This window comes from Kluyveromyces lactis, assembly GCF_000002515.2.
Source record: "Kluyveromyces lactis strain NRRL Y-1140 chromosome E complete sequence".
NCBI lineage: Eukaryota > Fungi > Ascomycota > Saccharomycetes > Saccharomycetales > Saccharomycetaceae > Kluyveromyces > Kluyveromyces lactis.
The window spans coordinates 1,793,766-1,810,537 of NC_006041.1; the positions used below are offsets into that span (position 1 = coordinate 1,793,766).

Consider the following 16,772-nt stretch of genomic DNA (forward strand, 5'->3'; position numbering starts at 1 on the left):
TTCTTATGTGTTATTTCGATGATCTCTATCCGAACTTTAGTTTCATTAAGAGTTAAATTATAATATTCTGTAATCACGGTAGTTTAAGAAGAGTAAATCAAAAATAAGGTAAAAAAAACTGCTATATACAGGACGAAATTTCATGTAACGAAATATCTCAGAATACTATTTATAATATTTACATTCACGCTAAGGATTTATTTCTTGGTGGAAAGCATTGCTTCTAATGCATCTGCGACCTTCTGTGTGTCTTCGTCAAGATCCATATTAGTAGAAACTAACTTGTCCTTTTCAGAACCGTCTCCCATAAGTTCCTTCAATTTATTTCCCAATTCCTTGAGTGTCGAAACGTCCCATATCCAGCATAGACCAAAACCAAGCATTGCAAATCCACCAGTGGATAATGCGGTTCCATATGCCAAGGCATTGACAACTTCACCTTTGTATGAAAATGGGGGAGGCTTATGATTCAATTGAAACATAGTAGGAATATCTATAAATCAGAGTTAAAGTTAGTAACTGAACAGTGCAAAGAAAGAGCACGTTTTGAAATCACTCATAATAACATACATTTACGAGATGCGACACCTTTGAACGCAAGTCTAGCAGAGATCAAAGTTAAAGCCGTTACACCAAAGAAGCGCATCATCTGCACTTTCCTTCTCTCTTTATACAAAAGAGAAAACTTCTCGATTTGAGCATCTGTTACACTGGCTACTTCTGACATCCTTCGAAATATAGTGCTTCGTGTTTGGTCTTAGAACACACTCAGATGCTGCATTAACCTAAACCATACCTGTTCTTGTAAGAAGTCAATTGATATTCCAATATTTTAATACTTCCTATAATGTTGAACATGAAAAAAAAAAATCAAAATAGAACTACAATGAACAGGTTTAAACCACAGATTTGTTCCAAAAAGATAGTTAATTCGAGTAGTACTTAGTGTAAAAGGCCAAGTATAGAGTTCAGACCAAGTGTTCGCCATGCACCCACAATTAGAGGCAGAAAGATTTCACTGTATGTTTGATTTATGAATGTTATGATTCATTTAGTTTGGTTTTGAGTTCAATATAACATCGCAGTACTAACATAGGATATATCGGAAAACAGCATGTATTGATTTAATCCAAGCTTTGGATAAATGTCACAGGAAGGAATATTATAAGAGAGCGTTGGGCCTCTGTAATAATGAAAAGGAGGCTTTGTCTAAGTGTTTGCATGAAGCAAGACTTTCGGGAGAAAGACGTTATATTTTGGAATCAAGGGAAAAGAAGAAAGTCATCGAGCAAAAATGGAAGAAATTGGAGGAAGAAGAGTATGGCGAGGATGCCATCTTGAAGAAGATCATTCAGAGACAACTTGAGAAGAAGAGACAAGATTCCCAACCATCTGAATGAGTATTATGTTTTTTACGTAAATCATTCAAAATATCTTGTAATTAGCCACTGAACATCCAAAAGAAAAAACAATCCTTCATTTCTCCTAGCCTGACATCTTTCCTCATTGATGTATTCTCGCAAGTAAGCCTGGGTCGACTTTTCCTCCTGACCTATGGTACATTTTTACAGCAGTATCCTCTATTGTATATATCGTTTTTAACTCACTATTTATATACTGAATCATCAAAGAATGACATTTCTATTATAATATACACTTATTGTAATATATTTTATAGACTCTAATAGTGGCGACGACAAGAGTAGTATAAACCAGTTTTCAATCTTGCCTTGTCTTCAAGTATTTCTTGATAACTTTATCCTTCTTTATGATGTACACCACGGCACCCCAACCAGACAATGCATCACGGTCTGCAGCATTAAGTAGAGCTTGTGATATCGTCTCAAATAGATCGTCAGCTTCTAGATTTGGTTCGTACAAAGACTCACACATACCGAATAACTGGTCTGAAGCAGTACCACTTACAATGAAATCTTTGGCTTCATCAATACATCCGATTAGGTCAAACCCTGCGATGAATGGTTTCCCTGATTTAGAATTAATACCAGCTACTACGGGTCCTACGAAATATGGACCAAATCTCTTTTCATATAGGGATGTAGATACCAGTTGTGTGAAAGTTTCAGGCTCGATCGGTCTGTCCTCCCTCAACTTGTATAAATTAGTTTTGTAACGGAAACTTTCTGAAAGCGTAAGCACATCAGTTGCTAGCCCTGTTAATCCTAGAAATACGTGTCCGTAATGGAAGATTTTCTCGAAATTGTTGGCGACACCTAATGACTGCGAACCAAGTCTTAAGTCGCATCCAATGGCGACACAATCTTTACCAGTCATAGCGACTACAATACCACCGTTAATAGAACTTGGGTCAGACATTTTAACTCAATTATATCTTGGGTATTTTTTTCACTAACAACTTGATTTCCAAGTGGATCCTGTTGCCTTTTTTACTGCACTTAATTTGTTAATAGTTTAAGGTTTTGCCACTACATCCTAACAGATTTCAATCTTTAATATTCGTACTTTACGAGGAAACATCATACTGTACGTGTTTAAAGGTTACCCGGAAATGGTGATAATGTTAACCTTCTTCGATAAAGTAGAATAAGCTGCCAAAGCTGACATCCGGTAAAAGCTTTAGGGTGAGCCGCAGATCGACTTTAACCAGTGAGAGATAACTTGAACTCACGCTTCACATATTTCTATATTATTTTCAGTTTTAGTAGACCAACATTGGCGTTGAAATTAGTATTTATTATATTATTTTACAAGATAGCCCGTTCTTCAACTGGATAGTGGAAGCAAAGGAGACATTAGATGTATTAGTATTATTCTTATTGATTGCGTTGGTACTATTTGTCTATAGGAAATTTATCGGAATTCTCATAACTTTTTTCTATAGCTTTGAGGTACTCGTTATGTTTATGGTACTGCCTGTTCAAATATAGGTATTTAGCGTTCCAATTGTCCATTATTAGATCAAAATTCGGATTATGCGTCCAAATCTTGATTAACGCTGGTTTTATATCATTGTGTTCGTTTATCCATTCTGCCAATTTTGTAACAAAAATTTTCCAATGTAGCAGCTGTGAATCCATGTTTAATTTACCTGATTCTTCGACGTTGAAGTTGGTGTACAAGGAATCCAATCCATACAAGGGTTCCCAGTGGAAAACTTTAATTTTTGGGTTCACTTTGAAGCTGTTAGGGTCTTCTTGGTACTCAGACAGTATTCTTCCAGACCATCCATATTCTTGATTAGATACCATTTCAAATTGCGAATCCGGAATGGGTGTAATCCTACTGGCCCAGAAATTTATGCAATCCACGAAGGTTTCACATTGCTTGGAAGATGAACATTCAAATATCAGACTCTTGTGATGCTGATCATCGGCAAATTCAACTTGGAAACATTTCGGTTTTGATGCACCCGTATGATCAATGATTGTTTCTCCAATGAGCTCCGCAAATGCACCAAATAGATTAAATCTTTGGATAATAGAAGTTCCAAAAATGCCATTCGGTCCAGTCAGTGATCTTGCAGAAAGTTTGTTCTTACTTTTTGTTAAATGAAGTTCAAGCGATCCTTTTTGAACTGTTACTCTAGCTCTGTGCATCTTTCTGTTCGCATTTTCCATTCTTTGTTGTTGATGAGTTAGGTTATTACCTCTTCTGAAAAGTTTCATTATCCCGTGAGTTGCGCTATCGCATGGTTCTGATATAGAATGAGTAGACTTGTTGACCTTAAAGTTTAAAGTGTGGTCTACCAACCATAAAGAGTCATTTTGTTTACCGAATATATCATCTTCATGCTGATGAACATAGAAATCGGTTGCATTTACGTGTTGAGACCATTCTGATTGAGAAGACAGTACCGACTGTGATGTGGTAGTCTTTTCCAAAAGCGAACTTGCTGGTCTTAAAGAGAAAAGCGAAGTCTTACGGGATACGCTAAAAGACACACGTTCATTGGGAGAGGGATTCATGGAAGAATGATTCATAGAAGGAGAATCATTTGAGGTTGAAGAATAATCATTCTTGTTGCTGACTTCTTTGAAAGTCCTCGGTTGGCACAAGGGAAATGGAATGTCCAGAATTTGGTTATAATAACCACGTAAATCATCCTTTATGAGTTTCTCATCTAGCTGCATATCTTTCAGTTCATATCTGATAGCATAGATGGTATTCTCAATGAATTGATCCACTGTAAATTTGTAGTCGAAAGACTCATTGTGTAAATCAGAATTGAGGATCAACAGAGAGAACAAAATGATGTGACAGACCCTATAGTTCCCCTGAAAGTGTGAGACCTTGTCCTTATGTTCATCGGTCCATTGAGCAGCAAGTTCTTCTAAAATATTGTCTAGCGGAGTAGCTTCTGCGATCAAATAAAGACCATGGGATAGCTTTGATAGAGTAAGATACAACGAAGTCGGCCAAGGTCTCAAAAGGTTCAAAAATTCCGTTAGTACGCGCTTATTCTCCTTTGCACCTAACCAATTCGCATACTGTGTATATTCCAAGGGCCGGTAAGTCTGTTTCAGCATCTGGTCAGCCGTTTGTAGATCTGCATCGTTAATAAACGCATGGATATTCGTCATCTTCGGAGATTCCACTATTGGTGGATCGGACTGTTCATTGCCTACCATCAATCTGTTATGATTCTGGTTCTTATTAGGAGTTATAAACGCACCCATCGATGGCAATTATGGCAATTTTCTGTATGTGATTCTATCCCTACACTATGTATAATCCTCTGCTTAAAGCCCTTTGACATACGCAAAACACCTTTCAATTCTTCTCTATCCAAGGTAGAAGCCAAGGTTCAAGCGGTCAGCGAAGAATTCAAGGATTCCCCCACAAAAAAATATCCGAGACAGAAAGGCTGAACTTATTAATAAGACGTTCTTGAGAACTTGGCGATCAAATCTATCGCTGTTTAATAGTGCCTGATGTAACGGTTGGCCATTTTAAAATTCCTTTTAAGATTTCATTTTGGCAACAATTTCGATATTTCTTTTCATATTATTGCCTAATTCTGATATAAAAGTAAAGCCGCTAAGAAAAGCCGCTAAGGAAAGACGCAGTGAGACAAAGATCAACATCTATTGTACATGATAACACTGCAAGTAATATGGCTTTCTACAAACATATATGGCTCACTACTTTATATTTATCAGTACTATGTAGAAAAGATGGAAGACAGAACAAGCAATGCACTGCATGTGTTACACTTAAACCTTTCGAACTCAGTTCCGGTGATGGTCATGATGGGGAGGACCATGATGAGATAATCTTTCTTGATCCACCACCCACCGCAATATGACATGTGACTGAAGAGTCACGTGCCATGTAAATAAACACTCTTCAGGGACTGTTTACCATTTTAATTTGTTTTGGTTTGAAATTTGAATAAAAAAAACAAAACACCAAAACACGAAAAAGGCTATATAATTTAATTATTAATTACATTACATGAGACATCATTAATCAATTACGTTCACTTTTCTTGGGAGAAGCAGTTTTCTATCCTAGTTGTGAAAGGGTATTGTAGTGGTTATAAGGTCGCTTGAACCAGGCTAAATTGACTCCACAGAATTAGAAATGTCACAGGTGGAAGAAGTTCAGACTACTCAGGGCCATTCTCAGTTGATGGTCTCACGAACCGAAGAACAGATGGAAGATGTTCAGCAAAGAATTCAGGAAACGGATTTTATGGCTGAAGAAGACGATGTGGCTCTAGCCGCCTTTGTCCCAATAGAGAAATTGCAGGTGAACGGTATCACTTCTGGTGATATCAAGAAACTAAGAGAAAGTGGGTTACACACAGCGGAGGCGGTGGCATATGCCCCCAGAAAAGATTTAATGGAGATTAAAGGTATATCAGAGGCTAAAGCTGATAAGTTACTCGCTGAAGCGTCGAGACTAGTGCCTATGGGTTTTGTCACTGCGGCTGATTTTCATTTGCGTAGAAACGAAATGATCTGTTTAACTACTGGATCGAAAAATCTTGATACTCTACTTGGCGGAGGGATAGAAACCGGATCTATCACTGAACTGTTTGGTGAGTTTAGAACTGGTAAATCGCAACTTTGCCATACATTGGCTGTCACATGCCAGATACCTTTGGATATGGGAGGCGGTGAAGGCAAGTGTTTGTACATTGATACGGAGGGTACATTCAGACCGATTAGGTTGGTTTCGATTGCGCAGAGGTTCGGTTTGGACCCTGACGATGCTTTAAATAACGTTGCATATGCAAGAGCTTATAACGCAGACCATCAATTGAAATTGTTGGACGCAGCTGCACAGATGATGAGTGAGTCAAGATTTTCGCTGATTATTGTCGATTCTATTATGGCATTGTACAGAACCGACTTCTCGGGACGTGGTGAGTTAAGTGCAAGACAGATGCACCTTGCCAAGTTCATGAGATCATTACAAAGACTAGCTGATCAGTTTGGTGTCGCAGCGGTAGTGACAAATCAGGTTGTGGCCCAAGTTGACGGAGGAATGATGTTTAACCCTGATCCAAAAAAACCGATTGGTGGTAATATCATGGCTCATTCCTCCACTACTCGTCTTGGATTCAAGAAGGGGAAAGGTCCACAGAGATACTGTAAAGTGGTAGACTCACCATGTTTGCCTGAAGCAGAATGTGTGTTTGCGATCTACGAGGATGGTATCGGAGATCCAAGGGAAGACGATGATTGATCTGATTCTCTTTACCTGGTTATTCATAACACCAAAAAAAAAAGAATAAAAAGAAAAATCCACATTTTTAATATAGCATTCAATTTCCTACGTTGCTAGTAAAACCCCACTGCGTATCTATCTTCTCATTTATTTGTTCATATCATTCGTGTTATAAATAGTCCATAGGGCACGTTATTCTATATGTATATTCATGCAAACCCTCTCTAGTTGTTAAATGCTCGCATAAAACGCATATAATTCCCTCAGCGAAAAGGGACGACTATCCTTTCATTTAAGGGACTTGCATATCATAGCTACAAACACTTCTCCATGTCAGTGTGCTATTAATAGGCTTGACTTCTTTTAATATTCTTTACCTCATCACACCGGAATTCCGAACGTCAACAATCTGAAGCGAAATTTTTGGAAATTTCACCATTTCCACATATAGACAAGAAAGAGTAATTTTGCATTTCTATATAAAACACGTTAACTTTGTAAAACAAAGGTTTGCGAGAGAACATATTCTGGCAAGAAACAGGAGGGACAGAGCGGAGAAGCGTGCTACCGATATATTAGACTTGTCACTAGGCACTCTGTTATTTGGGGTTTTAAGTACGACTCTTTTTTGATAATTTTTTTGACCGATTCTCGTGATATAATTGATAAATCGAACGTTACAAATGGCAGCATCAGCCTCGCATGTCCATCCATACGCACAGCATTTAGCTGAACTGAATCCTATGGTGGTTGACATCCCTGAACTTGAAGTTAGTGGTAATGTTTCTTCTGCTGACTTTAAAGCCGATGATGAGGAACCTAGGGCTTTGTCCGGTTTGAGCTCGCCTAGTTTTACAGTAACCGGAGAAAAGTACGCGAATTTACGTTCAAATAATAACACACCTCCAAATGAGACACCTGAGTATATCAGGAAACATAAGAGATCTGAATCGAGCAATGGGAATATGTCTGTGAATTCTATACCTTCTAGCGGTTCTAGAGGCTCAGATAGACGGGTAAAGTCCGTTGTTTCTTTTAGTTCAAATGCGGAGAATCCGAACAGAAGATCAAGATCCGTAGATCTTTCACATTTATACCTCGGTGGTGAAAGGGACATACGATTCACGTCCACGAATGAACTTGTGGCAGATGAGTCTCACAAGAGAATTAGCACATATTTAGGTAATGATTCGGCTGCCTCGTTACTATCTCGTCAGAAAACCATCGAAATGTACAAACAAAATGTTAAGAAATCGAAGAACCCGGATGTCTTGTTCCAGTACAGTCAGTACATGTTACAAACTGCATTAACTATGAACCCCACCGAATTTGATGACAAAAAAAATGAAGACGGGTTAACCGTGGAAGAGCAGAGACAGCAATTCTTGAAAGAAGCATTACATTATCTTAAGAAATTGAGCGTTAAAGGTTACAAAGATGCACAATATTTACTCGCAGATTCTTACTCTAGTGGTGTCTTTGGGAAAGTGAATCAAAAAGAAGCATTCTCTCTTTTCCAAGCATCTGCAAAACATGGGCACGTCGAAGCAGCTTATAGAACATCGGTATGTTTTGAGGAAGGGATAGGTACTACCAGGGATTCTCGTAAGTGCATCGAATTTTTGAAGTTTGCTGCATCCAGAAACCATCCAGCTGCCATGTTTAAACTTGGGGTGTACGCATTTTACGCTAAGATGGGTCTTTCAGACGATCTCAATACGAAGAAGAACGGTTTGAAATGGTTGTCTCGTGCGGCTGCAAAAGCCAACAGGTTGACTTGTGCGGCTCCGTATGAGATGGCGAAGATTTATGACACTGGTTTCCTTGATATCTTGATTGCCGATAGAAAATATGCTATGGAACTTTACATACAAGCCGCATCATTGGGACATACGCCATCTGCGACTCATTTGGGGAGAATATACGAAGTTGGTAACGAAGTAGTTCCACAGGATACACTTCTTAGTGTAAATTATTATACAATTGCATCACACGGTGGGGATCCAGAGGCTATGATGGGGTTATGTGCATGGTATCTAATCGGAGCTAAGCCTGCGTTTGTTGCCGATGACAATGAAGCATTTGAATGGGCGCTGAGGGCGGCCAAGTTAGGTTATCCGAAGGCTCAATTCACAGTTGGATATTTCTATGAAAAGGGGAAAGGATGTGAACCAAACACTGAAAATGCTATGAAATGGTATCAGTTAGCTGCTGATAACAAGGATCCGAGAGCCTTGAACAAACTGAAGATTAAAGATCGTTCCTCAAGAAAGTCGAAGAGTTTAAGTACATTTAATTTCAATTTCTTACTGGACAACAATGAAGAAAAGGGTAAAAGAAAATCGTTCCATCTGAATTTGGACCAAGATGATAAGCCGGGAACTTTTGTTGATATGGAGCAAAATCTGACGGATCCATCTAAGAAAAATAAGCGGAACAATTCGATACCCGTTGAACAACTGCAGCATCCACAACAAGAAACCCCAAGCACATTGTCTGCTTCACTACAAAAGCAGTCTGCGATGGAACATCAGAATACCCTGTCAGCTAGTGGTCAGAAGAGCTTACATGACCAGGATGTAGAAAAGACACCTAATTTAAGATCTCTTTCTGACCCCAAATTGGACAAGATCTCCATTCCTCAAACTAAACCAGCTCTTGGAGAAAATGAAAAGAACGGCATCGATTCAATTAAGAAGAACTTAAAGAGCAAGAGTAAACGTAAGAATGGGGAAAAGACCAAGAAAGGTTGCGTGATTATGTGAGCTAAGTAGAAATAGGGAAACTATCTACAAGCAACTGCATGTTTTTCTCAGTTTATTCTTAGAACTTATAGACCTCGGCCATCTCAATGTATAAATCATTGTATTTAAAATCTGGATATCAGTAAAATAGTTCGGAAAATGCATATACATCATTATTAGTATATCTTAATGGCAAAGAAATGACAATGGTTCATTTATTCTTCAAAGCATAATATGTTCTTTTCAATGTTTAAAGTCAACTCAAGGCAAGAAAAGATTAAACTTCTAGTTAAACATTGAAAGACCAAGAGGTAAATCTTACTGTCATCAAGGCCAAATCACGTGATCGTAAATCTTGGCCTTTTTTTCATGTCTTCAATTTTCAGCAAAACATACTGCATTTACCGTGAAATAGATTTGTAAAGAAACAGAAAATCGTCCAGTATATGGGGAGCCACAGTTAATACATTGCAACAACATTTACACCATATATAAGGGGAAGAAGTTCTTACTAACAAAGTTATACCATTGATAGTTCTCCAACTTTTTAATTGAACAACTTTCATCGATTATAGCGACATATTAGACCTGCCAACTCACGTAGTCAGATAAACACACTTCAAGATGATGTTCCAACGTGCTTTGCTTCAAACAAAGAGTTCTGTATTGCGCCAGCAACCTCTCAGAACTTCTGTTAGATTCATCAGAACTTTCAAGCAAGAAGACCAACCAAGATTGAGAATCAACTCTGTTGCTCCAAATTTCACAGCTGATACTACTGCGGGTAAGGTCAATTTCCATGAATACATTGGGAACTCGTGGGCTGTTCTTTTCTCTCACCCAGCTGATTTCACCCCAGTGTGCACAACTGAATTGGGTGCCTTTGCCAAGTTGAAGCCAGAATTCGACCAAAGAAACGTGAAGTTGATTGGTCTATCTGCTGAAGGTATAGAATCCCATCAAAAATGGATCAAGGACATTGAAGAAGTGTCTCAATTAGACAAGTTCACTTTCCCAATCATCGCTGATGTTGACAGAGAAGTATCTTTCCTATACGATATGGTCGACGAAGAAGGTTTCAAGAATTTGAACAATGGAATCGTTGCTACCATCAGATCCGTATACATCATCGATCCATCAAAGAAGATCAGATTGATTATCACTTACCCAGCCTCTGTCGGTAGAAACTCCTCCGAAGTGTTGAGAGTCATTGACGCCTTGCAAAAGGGTGACTCCAAGGGTGTTGTCACTCCAATTGACTGGCAACCAGGTCAAGATGTCATCATCCCACCAACTGTGTCCGATGCTGATGCGTCCAAGAAGTTCGGTGATTTCAAGACTATTAAACCATACTTGAGATTCACCAAGGCATAAGTTATAATTTCAAACCGTTATGTCCCCTATATACACTTCAATTAGACATGAGGATGAGGTAAATAAACTGTCAGAAGAAGAGCTGACCCAGCTAGAATTCGGTTGCAGACCATTGCTTACTCATGATTCCGGAGATGTTATTTTATCATTATATACGAACAATATTCTAACCACATACCTAAATTCCGGCCTGCAAACCTGCTTAACAGAAGCACTATTCCAACTGTGCTGGGAACGGGACTGAAGAGTCGAGAAACCTATTTGTCTCACAAAGACACTCACAAAAATAATTGTCCTACCCGTTTGGCTGCTACCTTTATTTAGCTTTTTACCCTTAAGAACGCCTTTTCTCGGACCTTTGACCTTCGAGAATAATACTCACATTCATTTCAATAAAGCAATTAGTTATTAAATTATAAAGTGATCTACTCCGCACAAAGGTACAATAAGATGTACAATTGAGATACATGGCGGAATGTAACAGAACGTAAAGTAAGGGTGCCGGTCTCTTGACCATGAACGTTACAAACGCAAAAAAATGAGTCGCATCTCTTTTCAGTTTTTAAAATCCGAGGCGAATCTTTCTATATAACACGGGCTAAATTTCAAGGAAAGACAGGAATGTTTTTAGTCTATATATCTAGGCAGAATGGGAACAGCGGCAATCTACAACAGTTAGTACAGCTATCTTAGCATATTGAGTATCCACCGAGGGCTACCACTAAGAATCGTGGTTGTTTCACCTTATTTCTGCCCACATCGCTGGAACTTCTTATTTTCTCCTGCCAGCCTTTGTTGCACACTGTTTTCTATATACAGTGATACAATCGGTATTGATATTGAAATCGACATTGATTGTTTGGCTTTTTTTATTTTTTTTCGGATTTAACTTGAAGAATATCTCTCCAGAGAGAAACAGTTGGTCAGCTGAAAGACTGAATCATTTATACTAGTCGATTAGACTATATACCGTGTGTCCAAGTTTTGTTGTCAGCGCTTTAACTGCCATACCTTTCTTTTGTTTCTGCTTTGTGCGAGATTTTAATTTTACATTAAGTTAGTACCAAATTTTTGGCCAAAAAAAAAATAAAATTCAAAGAAACGATTTAAAGTAGAAAACTTGGGAAAGAAGAAAAAGCTGACGCTGGGAATATAATTTGAAGAGGTTTGTTTCATCACTCTACAGCTGTCATTTTCATTATTTTTGTTGATTTCCCCATACAGATACTGTTTGCCAACTGTTATTTTGATATTTAACTTTTGTTCAACTAATACCCTTTTCTTCCTTCAAGTTGATTAAAATTTCGGTTTTGGCACATTTGAATGATTAGCAGTGGATATACTTCAAAAACGTTCAAACAAAGCTCAAACAGATCAGGAAATATTATCGGAAGCGACTATAGATAGAATTTAACAAGGCTCGCACTTTTCATCGTTTGCAATCGAAATATCAATTCTTTCATAATGGGTGATCCAGTGTCTTCAAAGAGGAAATCCTCTGTGTCCGATGCTGTTTCTACAAGTAAGAGGCAACACCAGCAGGTTAAAGTAGAAGACGTGAATGTTCCACTGTCATCGCGAGAACATTCACCAGGGCCTCAATTGCATACGCAACAGAGTTATTATGGCAATGGTACTGACGGAGCGAGCGAAAGTGCACTTACACAGTCACGAAACAATAATGGGGCGACTTCAGTGGTTGCTATCTCGGATGCTACGCAAAATGGGGAAGATAGCAGCAATATCAGTAATAATAGTAATGCCGTGTCGAAAGGTAAAGCAGTTGTCAACGCTGGTCATAGACCGGTGACGTCGTGTACGCACTGTAGACAACACAAGATCAAATGTAACGCTTCAGAGAAGTTTCCTGCACCTTGTTCGAGATGTGAGAGAATGGGGTTGCACTGTGAGATCGATCCACAGTTCAGACCGAAGAAGGGTTCTCAGCTACAAAGTTTGAGAAATGACGTCGATGAATTGAAAGTTAAGATCGAGTATTTGACCAGAAATGAAAGTTTGATCGCCAAGGCTCTAAAACAAAGCAATATAGGACAGAATTTGTTGCAAGCTATCAAATCTGTTGATTTTTCATACAGGGTAGCAGGGCCGACTCAGGGTCAAGTAGCGAAGAATAAGATTTCAGTACAAACCTACCTTACGAATGAACCACAGTTACTACAAGACTCTCAAACCACAACTACAAATCCAACCACGTCCTCAAATTCCAAAGTGGTTACACCCACAGGATCTGATCATTCTCCTGCCAGTCATAATGGTGGCAGTCTAAGCAGCGGTAAACCGCAGTTGTTGAATGATTCAGTACCTGCAAATACTAAAGACCGTCTCCCTCCAGTTTTGCAGATCGCTCTGAAACGCCTAAGTCAACAAATTTCTTCCAGTTCACCTCAGAATAGTAGTCCAACAACTACGGGTCATTCACCTGCTAATGATCTTTCTTCAAGCAAACAACATGTTGTTGCAACGACTAATGCAATGCCGTTGTTGCCATCTCCTCACGCTAATATCGACGAGTTTGTCTTGGGTGATGTCCACATTTCTATTGAAAAAGCCACTGAGTTACACAACATTTTTGTCGCCAGATTTTTACCATACTTTCCCATAATGCAATCAAATTCGGCAACTGAGCTATATTCTCAGTCGCAGCTTCTATTCTGGACGGTGATATTAACAGCCTCATTATCAGACCCTGAACCAACGTTGTACAATAAACTTTCTTCACTAATAAAACAACTCGCCATTGAGACTTGCTGGATCAGAACGCCAAGATCAACTCACATCTCACAAGCATTGTTAATACTCTGTAACTGGCCTTTACCAAACCAAAAGGTTTTGGATGATTGCTCATACAGATTCGTTGGGTTAGCAAAATCTCTATCATTTCAATTGGGCTTACACCGTGGTAAGTTCATGACAGAGTTTACCAGAACTCAAACATCATTGCCCGAGGCCGAAAAGTGGAGAACAAGAACATGGTTAGGTATATTTTTCGCTGAACAATTGTGGGCCAGTATATTAGGTCTACCACCGACCTCACAGACCGACTACTTGATTGAGAAGGCAAGACTAGGTGATGACGGTGAGCTACCGCCGATTTTAAGAAAGCTAATCTGTCTAGCTAACTTTCAAGGTAAACTCTGCAATGTAATGGGTACAAGTGTTGTTTCTCCTGATGGCTTGATGGATGCCAGGGAGCGTGCCGGTTCTCTAGCTATCTTGGAAAGAGAGTTAGAAAGACTTGACGTAAAATTGAAGTTCCAAGAGGACGCTGCCGTCGAAATTTACTTTTTATACATCAAGTTAATGATCTGCTGCTTTGCTTTCCTCCCAGAGACTCCAACTGAAGATCAGACGAAGTATGTCACAGAAGCATATTTATGTGCAACCAAGATAATCACCTTATTGACGAAGTTACTTGAAACTCAGCAACTAATCGAGCTTCCAATTTATATCAGACACAGTGCAACTTATTCTGCTCTCATATTATTCAAACTATATCTAACTCCACTTCTCTTGGACAAGTATGTGGATTCCGCCCGTCAATCTATTGTCACGGTGCACAGGTTATACAGGAATCAACTGACGGCTTGGGCCGCCAGTGTTGAGAATGACATCTCTCGTACTGCTAGTGTTTTGGAAAAACTCAACTTTGTTTTAGTCACTCATCCGGAAGTATTCATAGAAGAGGAGGGTATAATTTCAAGAATGAGATCACATTTGACAGGTACTTTATTCTATGATTTGGTTTGGTGCGTTCATGAGGCCAGAAGAAGACAGATGGATCCAAACTATGATGCTGAAGCTGCTAAGCGGAACAAAGAAAAATGGTTCAAGAACAGAAGAAAGTTATATCCATTGCCATTTTATAATCAAATTTCTAAAGAGGACTTTGAGACTATTACTCAAACTACGCCCGGTGGGACTACTGTTACAACATTGGTTCCAACTAAGAGTGCTATCAAGCAAGCTAAGCAGCTAGCACAATCACAAGGAGACCAAAATGGCCCAGTCACTCATATTAATGGTATTCCGTTATCTATGCTTGACGAGACCGGTAGTGTCAACATTGAAGGATTATTGGCCAATGCAAACCTCAACCTTTCAAATGAACACAGTACTGTATTGGCTTCTTCTTCTTCTACTGCTACTAGGTTAAATGCAGATAACCCAACAACTGATACCAACAAGTTCAATGTTCAAACCGTGTTCACTCATAATATCAAAAAATCTTCAAAAAGCAGCGATACACCTACGAACAAACCTAAATTCAATTCAACTTCTAGCATTCCCACAGCTACACCAACTTCTGAGCAACGTGCAGCTCATAATACCAAAACTTCTGCAAGCATTTTGACTGGTGATCCAAACTCTCTTTTCTCTATGAACAATTCATTGCAAGCGAACATCCAACTCAACAAGACGCTTTCGGCTGATTCTAATGGAACTTCCAATAACAATATTCCTAATTCTACGGCACCCTTGAATACACCAGATACTAATAGTTTTAATAGTTTGACCAGATCCCCTGATGCCCCATCTTACGGAAACATGAACGTATTTTACAATGCTGCAAACCAGGGTACCAATATGAATACCTTATATTCACAATCGGTACCCAATGCACCTCAGGGTATATCAGCTCCGCTATCAGCTCAACCGGTCAATGTCACAAATATACCTAACGGGAACGTCAACTCGGAACTTGATGACTTTTTCCTACGACAGAGCGCCGGTTGGATCGAAGGAAACTCTAGTAATGATGATTTCTTGGGATGGTTTGATATGAACATGGCTCCCGAATTTTAACAATATTCTACCTCACTTCCGACCTTCTTTTCTCTTCAATTTCAATTTAATTTTTTCCCCCGTAACGAACCCACACCTAATGAACTAACACTTCCTATCATTTGTTTTATTACATTATTATCATTTTATTTTATTATTATATTTTATTTTTTTTTTTTTTTGACCATGGGGCTTATCTTCTCCTCTGACTTTCCTTTAACGACATGACCCTGTTCTGTGATGACATATTTATTGTTTGTTTTGTAGTACATACTCTATTCTTAATAAAAACTTAATTAATCTACAATTCCAATCCTTCTATCTCAAGCACTTTATTTGAATTAAATAATTACAGAGTAATATTTGATATTCATAAGTGAAATCTCACATCAAATTCATATAATTGCTTACCAGTGAAAACATTGAAGTCAAACAGCGTTAGATCCCAAATTTTTCCATTCTACAACAAAAATAAGCCATCTTAGTATAGGGGTTATTACACATCGTTGTGGCCGATGAAACCCAGGTTCGATTCCTGGAGGTGGCATTATTTTTTCTATCAACAAGAAAAAGCTGGCTCATCTCTGCAGATGATTAAAGATCAAATGATGAAATACAGTGCATTCTTCGGAGCTTCTTGATGACATATTAGGAATAACCTATGGAAACAAGCTATTATAGATAATCAACGAACGTTCCCTAATTGTGTAATAAGTAATTCAAGTTATTGACTCTGCCAGTACCTCTGTCTCTTTCTCTATGATTCAATGGATATACGGCTCTTTTTGTTCAACAATTTACTATGCTCTTTGGAGATGTGGTGAAAAAAAAAAAAGGAAGCCCCACTTAGAGGAAACTTTAAATATCTACGAATTCTTAGAGAATCAACTTCTTCACGTAACTGCTCATTTAAGAATACATACGTGCCAAGTGAATCATTAAGTTATCTTGAACTTTTCTGTATTAATGCGGAATTGAGGCTCTAGAGGTTGTCTTATATAGGAAGCTGTTATATGATTCTGCTACTCTTTTCTCTCTTTCATTCATTTACTATCAAATATTAATCCACTCCGTTAGACACTTTTCGATTTGGTTGCAAACTGGAAGAACCATTATAAACGTACCAAAGGATCTATTTTTTTGGTTGAAAAACAGTTAAAGGCAGCTTGTGAAGGAAAATATACAATCCGAGCT

The 16,772-nt window shown here is 38.6% G+C and overlaps 8 protein-coding genes and 1 non-coding gene across 9 annotated transcripts; 6 read left to right on the forward strand and 3 right to left on the reverse strand.

The window, feature by feature from the left end:
• Positions 1-197: 197 nt before the first annotated feature.
• On the reverse strand, positions 198-727 carry AIM11 (Aim11p; the record flags this gene model as incomplete). Its single annotated transcript, XM_454863.1, has 2 exons — positions 198-493; positions 571-727. The coding sequence occupies 2 exons, from the start codon at positions 725-727 to the stop codon at positions 198-200; spliced, it is 453 nt and encodes a 150-aa protein (XP_454863.1).
• A 259-nt stretch (positions 728-986) lies between these two features.
• On the forward strand, positions 987-1,400 carry CMC2 (Cmc2p; the record flags this gene model as incomplete). The annotated part of the gene is made up of 2 exons (XM_454864.1): positions 987-1,020; positions 1,114-1,400. The coding sequence occupies 2 exons, from the start codon at positions 987-989 to the stop codon at positions 1,398-1,400; spliced, it is 321 nt and encodes a 106-aa protein (XP_454864.1).
• Positions 1,401-1,719: 319 nt separating this feature from the next.
• Positions 1,720-2,337, reverse strand: PUP3 (proteasome core particle subunit beta 3; the record flags this gene model as incomplete). The annotated part of the gene is made up of 1 exon (XM_454865.1): positions 1,720-2,337. One exon carries the CDS (start codon positions 2,335-2,337, stop codon positions 1,720-1,722), a length of 618 nt encoding a protein of 205 aa, XP_454865.1.
• Positions 2,338-2,813: 476 nt separating this feature from the next.
• YEL1 (Arf family guanine nucleotide exchange factor YEL1) lies at positions 2,814-4,658 on the reverse strand (the record flags this gene model as incomplete). Its single annotated transcript, XM_454866.1, has 1 exon — positions 2,814-4,658. The coding sequence occupies one exon, from the start codon at positions 4,656-4,658 to the stop codon at positions 2,814-2,816; it is 1,845 nt and encodes a 614-aa protein (XP_454866.1).
• A 907-nt stretch (positions 4,659-5,565) lies between these two features.
• Positions 5,566-6,675, forward strand: RAD51 (recombinase RAD51; the record flags this gene model as incomplete). The annotated part of the gene is made up of 1 exon (XM_454867.1): positions 5,566-6,675. The coding sequence occupies one exon, from the start codon at positions 5,566-5,568 to the stop codon at positions 6,673-6,675; it is 1,110 nt and encodes a 369-aa protein (XP_454867.1).
• Positions 6,676-7,340: 665 nt separating this feature from the next.
• SHC1 (Shc1p) lies at positions 7,341-9,422 on the forward strand (the record flags this gene model as incomplete). Its single annotated transcript, XM_454868.1, has 1 exon — positions 7,341-9,422. The coding sequence occupies one exon, from the start codon at positions 7,341-7,343 to the stop codon at positions 9,420-9,422; it is 2,082 nt and encodes a 693-aa protein (XP_454868.1).
• A 603-nt stretch (positions 9,423-10,025) lies between these two features.
• Positions 10,026-10,775, forward strand: PRX1 (thioredoxin peroxidase PRX1; the record flags this gene model as incomplete). The annotated part of the gene is made up of 1 exon (XM_454869.1): positions 10,026-10,775. The coding sequence occupies one exon, from the start codon at positions 10,026-10,028 to the stop codon at positions 10,773-10,775; it is 750 nt and encodes a 249-aa protein (XP_454869.1).
• Positions 10,776-12,239: 1,464 nt separating this feature from the next.
• On the forward strand, positions 12,240-15,599 carry SEF1 (Sef1p; the record flags this gene model as incomplete). Its single annotated transcript, XM_002999365.1, has 1 exon — positions 12,240-15,599. One exon carries the CDS (start codon positions 12,240-12,242, stop codon positions 15,597-15,599), a length of 3,360 nt encoding a protein of 1,119 aa, XP_002999411.1.
• Positions 15,600-16,053: 454 nt separating this feature from the next.
• Positions 16,054-16,125, forward strand: KLLA0_E20329r. Its single transcript has one exon. It is a non-coding gene; the product is annotated as a tRNA-His (tRNA).
• Positions 16,126-16,772: the final 647 nt, after the last annotated feature.